This window comes from Henckelia pumila, chromosome 2 (genome assembly GCF_033568475.1).
Source record: "Henckelia pumila isolate YLH828 chromosome 2, ASM3356847v2, whole genome shotgun sequence".
In the NCBI taxonomy this organism is placed as follows: domain Eukaryota; kingdom Viridiplantae; phylum Streptophyta; class Magnoliopsida; order Lamiales; family Gesneriaceae; genus Henckelia; species Henckelia pumila.
This window is the reverse complement of record NC_133121.1, coordinates 58,347,384-58,355,072: the sequence shown is the minus strand read 5'-3', so window position 1 is coordinate 58,355,072 and position 7,689 is coordinate 58,347,384. Positions and strand designations below refer to the sequence as shown.

At 37.2% G+C, this 7,689-nt stretch overlaps 1 protein-coding gene across 1 annotated transcript; it reads left to right on the top strand.

Moving 5' to 3' along the window:
• Positions 1-1,723: 1,723 nt before the first annotated feature.
• LOC140877661 (uncharacterized) lies at positions 1,724-2,432 on the top strand. Its single transcript, XM_073281219.1, has 2 exons — positions 1,724-2,025; positions 2,429-2,432. Exons 1-2 carry the CDS (start codon positions 1,724-1,726, stop codon positions 2,430-2,432), a joined length of 306 nt encoding a protein of 101 aa, XP_073137320.1.
• The last annotated feature ends 5,257 nt before the right edge of the window (positions 2,433-7,689 follow it).

Genomic DNA, 7,689 nt, shown 5'->3' with positions numbered 1-7,689 from the left:
AAATAAAAAATAATAATTTTGGCCGAAATCCGGCGACGGTGTTTTGGTAACGACTATGACGACTTGAGTTTCCAAAAGGTGTTTTGGGATATCATGTGTCATAGGCCCTAAGTTTTTAAAAACATTATACTTGATTTTTGTGTAAAATTAAACTTTATAATTTATGATTTTTCTCATGAAATTAATAGTTAAAATTTGACTTTGATTATTTATAGTAAATTGTGATTTACAAGAAATTCGGTTATAAATGAATTAATTTGAAAGTAAACAAAGGTGTTTGTTTATTTTGTTAATTTATTTATAATTGTGGAGGATAGTGATTGGACCAAGATATATAATATTTGATCAATTGATTATTGTGATAATTAATTGATGGTGTATGATATGTGATATTATGCATGAAAGATGATCGAAAGCCCAAGACCAATTTGCTATGTGTATGCTAGGATATTTTGTGTTGAATGGGTTGTAATAATTTTTAAATTATAAAGTGGGCTTGGTTTATAGCCCGTTCACACCCCATGAGATGTATCCCTATTTGCCATGGATATTTTATTGTAAAATATTTGATAGTGGAAGATCAAGATTGGAAGATGGTGGGCCTTGATGAATTATGAAGATCCAAGACATGTAAATATTGGAAGCTTATGTAATTGTTTCATTTGCATCCCATGCATTCCCTAGGATTGGACCTAAGCCCGTGTTTGGCTCACACGGGCCGAATAGTTTTGGGGCGATTGATCATCCTCGTTAATTCACTGTTTATAATATGCATGATATATTATAAATAATGAGTATGTGCGTTATTATTTTATAATAACAATGTTGCATGAATCCGGCAATCATGCGATCAAACATGACGAGTTTTTAAAATTAACGATGAGACAATTTCAAAATTAAAAACCCTCATTTTGAATTAGATTCAAAATTTATATCATGCCCGAAAAGGAAAATTATAAATTTGTTTATAATTTCCAGGTCTTCCATCGACAATGAGTGCATGATGAACGCTACCCGTATTCTCGGCTCATATTATTGGGTGGGCTTGGATGCCGGAAAGTTGTGACATCCATTAACATGGTGATGTGAACTACGTGGAACTCCCATGAATTTGGCTCATATTTTTGGGGGAACTCATGGCGACTGTCCATTAAGGTTCGATATCGATGGGTAAGGCTTGACACGTAAAGATGAACGACGTCATATTGTTGGGTCCTAATGAAGAGTGAGACAAAATTTTACGTAAGGGTTGCATGGAGATGTAATTGAAAACTACCTTTTAGGAATTGTGATTGGCTGATATTATTCGGGATCATGATTGGCTAATTGGACCTTACGTACCTACTGAGAAAATGTGTTTCCCATATGTCAAAACAGTGGGAGTAAAAATTTATAAAGTTAAAGTCCATACTTTTTATCTTATTAAATATTTTAAAATAGTCATTAACATTTATCTGTTATTATTCTTCAGTACAAAGTTTTTGACAATGTCATCTATTCGCAATCCGTTATCTGCAATACTCGACAAATATGTACTGACTGGTCCAAATTACCTCGATTGGCTAAGAAATCTGAAAATCGTCTTGAACTCGAAGAGAATTGCATATACACTTGATGATTAGCCCCTGATAAGGCTCCGACTGATTGTAGCCCTGAGGAGCTACAAACTTATAAGGATTGGTGTGACCCTGACTTGAAAGCCAAGTGTTATATGCAGGCTTCTATGAATGATGAGCTGCAGAGGTATTTTGAGGATGCTAAGAATGCTGCTGACATTCATTTACATCTCAAAGAGCTCTTTGGTGAGCAAACACGCCCACTTAGACATGCGACAGTCAAGGAGCTGATCTCTTTGCGCATGCGAGATGGAGCTTCGGTCCATGAGCATGGTGTGAGGATGATTGGGCTTGTGCAAAAGCTCGTTGGCATGGATCTTGTTTTGCCAGCCAAGTTGACCACAGACGTGTTTCTCTTGTCACTACAAAGCTCGTTTGATCCTTTTGTGGTGAATTTCAACATGAACAAGTTAGATCCGACCCCTAAGGAGTTGATTAACATTCTTGTTACGTTTGAATCCACAATCAAGAAAGAGAAGCCGGTTCTTTATGTGGAATCTTCATCTGGTGCAAATATTAGACCACGTGGGAAGGGAAAGAAGCGTTCTTTCCATGCTCCCAAGAAGAATGTGCCCTTGAAGAGGCAAGCTCCGAGTCCCGTTGTGGCAGCCACACCAGTTAAGGCTAACAAGACTAGTGACGTTTGTCATTACTGCAAGAAGCCTAGACATTGAATGCGTAATTGCAAGGAATAGCTTGACCTGAATGGTTCTTGAAAGGGTATGTTTTACATTGAAGTGAACATTTCACTTAACTCTTCTTCTTGGGTAATAGATACTGGCTGTGGCTCACATATATGAAATGATTTGCAGGTGATGGCAAGAAGTATGAGACTCAGGGAAGGTGACACCTTCTTGAGGATGGGCAATGGGGAAAGAGTTGCTGCCAAAGCTATTGGAGATGTTTATTTATTGTTGGACAATAATTTTAAATTAATTTTGAGAGATGTTTTGTTTGTACCAGATTTGGTGAAAAACATTATTTCCATTTCTATGCTTGATAAAGATGGATATTCTTGTTTATTTGGCAAAGGTGTTTGCAATATTTACAAGAAAGAAGGTTTAATTGGTACAGGCCAATTGGAAAAGGATCTCTAAAATATAAAATTGAAAGATATTCCAATGTATGATGTCCAAAAGATATCAACAACATCCAAAGAAAAACAAGATACTCTGAATCCGGCACACTTGTGGCATGCTCGATTAGGTCATATATCTTTTAGAAGGATGAACAAGCTAGTGGGGGAAGACATGTTTGATATGTCTTATATTAACTCTCTTACTACTTGTGAACGCTGAGCTAATGTACTGTTGGATTTGATCCATACAGATGTGTGTGGTCCACTTAGCATCACCACTAAGCACGTACATTCTTACTTCATCACCTTTACCGATGACTTCTCTAGGTATGGGTATGTGTATTTAATGCAATACAAATCTGAAGCTTTTTAAAGGTTCAAAGAATTCAGAAATGAAGTAGAAAAACAGTTGGGACGAAGCATCAAGGCACTTTGATCGGATCGAGGTGGTGAGTACTTGAGTGCTGAATTCCAAGAGTATCTTAGGGAGAATGGGATTCTCTCCCAGTGGACTCCTCCTGGTACACCTCAGTTGAATGGTGTTTCAGAACGTCGTAACCTAACTTTGATGGACATGGTTTGATCTATGATGGGGTTCACGGAGTTGCCGCCATCCTTTTGGGGATATGTGCTTGAAACAGCGGCACTATTGTTGAACAATGTCCATTCAAAGATAGTTGATAAGACACCATATGAGATATGGATGGAAAAGCCTCCTAAGTATTCTTATCTTAGAATATGGGGGTGTCGTGCTTATGTGAAGCAGACAATGGGAGATAAATTGGATGTTCGATCCATTTTATGCTATTTCGTGGGATATCCAAGGAATTCGGTTGGATATTATTTCTATCATCCAAAAGAAACAAAGGTGTTTGTTTCTAGGAATGCAACCTTCTTGGAGAAGGAATTTCTATTGGTTAGAAAATGGGAGATGATAGAACTTGAAGAAGTTCGAGAAACACCCACGATTGTAGAGCCCATACCCGAACAGCCAAGAGAGGATATACAAGCTCCTAGAAGATCCGAGAGGATCTCGAGACCACCTATGAGGTATGGTTTGTTCTTGAAGAGGGCCAAGATGAGCCCGACCATGGATATGATCCAAGGACCTTCAAGGAAGCGTTGTCTGATGCCGATTCATCCAAGTGGCTTGAAGCTATGGAATCTGAGATGAATTCCATGCATTCAAACCAAGTGTGGAATCTTATGGATCCACCTCAGGGAATTGTTCCTATAGAGTGTAAATGGATTTACAAGAGGAAACTTGGAGCGGATGGGAAGGTGGTGACCTTTAAGGCGAGATTTATAGCAAAAGGGTATACTCAAAGGCAAGGAGTTGACTTTGAGGAAACTTTTTCTCCAGTCGCAATGTTCAAGTCTATCTGGATAATGCTTGTCATAGCTGCATGGTATGACTATGAAATATGGTAGATGGATGTAAAGACAACTTTTCTTAATGGGGATATTAAGAAAGAGATTTACATGTCTCAACTTGAAGGGTTCACATCTATTGGAAGTGAGCATAAGGTATGCAAACTTCAGAGATCTATTTATGGTCTCAAACAGGCATCTAGGAGTTGGAACCTCAGATTTGATGGTACAATCAAAGAGTTTGGTTTTATTAAGAATCCTGAGGAACCATGTGTGTATAAGAAGGTCAGTAGGAGTGTCGTGACATTCCTGGTACTTTATGTTGATGACATTATACTAATTGGGAAGGATGTAATGTTGAAATCAACTAAAGTATGGCTAGCGAGTAAGTTCTCGATGAAGGACTTGGGTGAAGCATCTTTTGTATTGGGAATACAAATCTATTGGGATATATCAAAAAGATTGCTTGGTCTCACCCAGTCTGCACACATTAATACCATCGTGTAGAGTTTCTCGATGGAAGAGTCTAAGAGAGGACATCTACCAATGTGTCATGGCGTGTCTCTATCCAAGTCCATGTCTCCCAAGAATGATGCAGAGATAGAGGCGATGAAACGCATTCCATATGCATCTGCAATTGGTAGTATCATGTATGCGATGTTATCTACACGTCCAGACGTGGAATTTGCACTAAGTGTTATGAGTAGATATCAATCAAACCCTGGTCTTCCACACTGGAAAGCTGTGAAAGACATTCTCAAGTATTTGAGAAGGACTAAGAATATGTTCTTGGTTTATGGGGGTGGAGAACTAAAATTGGAAGGCTATACCGACTCTAGCTTCCAAATTGATGTTGATGACTCGAAGTCAACTTTCGGTTTTGTATTCATGCTCAATGGTGCTGCTGTTTGTTGGAAGAGTTCCAATCAAAACAAAACTGCGGATTCAACCACTGAGGCAGAATATATTGTTGCATCCGATGCTGCAAAGGAAGCTGTTTGGATTAGGAATTTCGTCCAAGAGTTGGGCATTATTCCTAATGGAGTTGATCCAGTCCCCGTGTACTGCAACAACACCGGTGCCGTTGCTCAGGCAAAAGAACCAAGGTCTCATCAGAAATCCAAACATGTACTGAGAAAATACCACATCATCCGAGAGATTGTGGAAAGAGGAGAGGTCTCGTTGGACAGAGTCGCCTCTGCAGATAATGTTGCTGATCCACTAACTAAGCCTTTACCAGGAGCATTATTCGAAAAGAATCGCGAATCAATGAGTTTGAAGAATATGGGTAGTTGGCTCTAGTGCAAGTGGGAGATTGTTAGAGTAGGTGTCTATCGAGCCAATGTGTTGGTCGATGGTCCTTGAGAGAACTCTTGTATTACAATCTTTATTTTAATAATATTTGACATTATTTTATTTAGAAAACCTTTATCTGTATACCCATGCAAGCTGCATAGATAAAGCCCTTGAATATACAAATAGTAGAAAAAATATGAGATGGTCATGGGATGACTATCATGAAACTCATATTTGGAATACTGTATATTCTAAACTGTTCCTAGTCGATTCAGCCGCCACAAAGAAGGATAAAGGTCGCTCGAGCTTGAGACTAGTATTTGCAATGTGAGTATCACATTTCATTGGTAGGGGACATGGTGATGTCCAAGCATGCAAATAGGTGTTCCTTGTAGAGTGCACTGAACAACCCTCCCTAAAGGGAAATGACTTTCCAAGTGGTTATCACTTATCGAGTGGAGAAGTCCTATTTTATGGTTGTACACCATTATTCCTTACGACCCGGGACAACATAGAGACTCTATATGCTAAAGCTTTACTTTGACTTGTTTACCGACTCAACCGGGGTCATCAGGTGGCAATGTTGGGTGTTGTGTAGAAACATATAGGAGTCGATGCATTGTAGTCGGGGATTCACCGCTTACCTACGAGTATGGATATACTATGTAATCTCATGCATTTGTAGCTTGAAATCTCTGATCAGAGTATATGATAATTAAGAAAAGGTTTTTTGAATTACACATTCGATGAAACTATGGTATGACACATAGTTATCGATTCAATGAAAACTCTTGATAAACCAATGGTTGTCGAATCGGTCGGGATATATGAGTTGAAGGGACCGTACTGTACGTTAACCATAATTGATTGGTTCTTGCAGGCACTATCATTTGATACCTAGGGAGTAATGTAAGCGATGCTGCTAGACGTTTAACATGACTGGTTGTGTACTATCGGACTTGAGTTTTCTGAAGTTCTTATTATCAAGGGGTTGATTAATAAGAATGGAGCTATATAGGGTATGCTCACATAAGGGACTTGTTGATCCCGAATCACATGGATATATGAACCCACTACTAGTTTTATCAATGAACCATTGAGGGTCACACAAGTACTAACTTTCTAGATCCCGTTGAGATTAAAATTAGTTCAATGTGTTTAACAACTTATAAAAGAGTTTATAAGTAATATAAATTAGAATTATGACTTCTAATGGAGAATAAAGGGAAAGTAACTTTTAATTTGTGAATGTGTTCCAAAATTAAAATTTGACTTGGAAAATAATTTGTTTGTGAAAATGGTGATTTTCTAAACTATTATTATGAACTTAATTAAATTAATTCGAGAGTTGAATTAATTTAACACTAGTAGACTTTGTAGTGTACAAACAATAAAATTAATTTAAGTGTTGGATGAATTAAACACTATTGAGTCTAGTAGAGCTCAAAGTGATATATTGTTGAATATTTATAAACTAGTGGACTTGAATGAGTTCAAGTTATATTTAATTAATTATTTAAACATAAATGATTTTAAGTTTAATATTTAATTAAATATTAATTTCAAAAGTCATGTATATATATTTATATATGTTTGACATATATATTTATATACATATAAAATATATGTGTGAGGGAATTTGAAGGGTTGGAAGAATGTATGCAATTTTCCATGCAAGTCTTGCACTTTTTCATGCATGGTTTAATTGCTAATTAATATTTGACCTTGAATTATTATTTTATCAATATTCCTCAGACAATATACATACATGGCTTGGTTCCCTTGAGATTATTCTCCAAATTTTTGTCTTTCATTTTTGGGAGAAAAGGCAAGAAACATCTCAATGAAAAATTGCTCTAAATATTCTAGTGCATATTTAGAGTGGATCTAGATTGTCTAGTCGTGGACCTAATTCGAAGGAGGAGCTATTTCGAAAAAGGTGTGCTCTTGGAAGCTTTTAGATTGTGTCTACCATTTCAAGAGCCAAGTTGTTCACAACTTGGTTGGAGCCATAAATCAATCTTTTGAGATTGATAGGTAAAATCTTCTAAAACACCTTATGGAAGTTTGATGATTTTGAATGCTACACAAGTGCTCAGTGTTTATTATAAATTTTTGAAATTCCGCTGTGTTTCCGTACATGAGTTAACCGATCCCCAACAGAAAAACTACTCAATACTCAAAGACATAATTCAATAAACAATTTTAATCATCAAAAGAGAAGAAGAAAGAAGATACTAGATGAGCCGTTCTTCAAATCTCCAATCTCCAAAGCCCTAGCCTCCGCTCTTCAATTCCGTGCGTGAAGTCCCCCTAGAATATAATAGA

What these genes read in the sequence shown, in the direction of transcription:
- LOC140877661 (XM_073281219.1), top strand. Translation starts at nt 1,724, where the DNA reads ATGAATGATGAGCTGCAGAGGTATTTTGAGGATGCTAAGAATGCTGCT.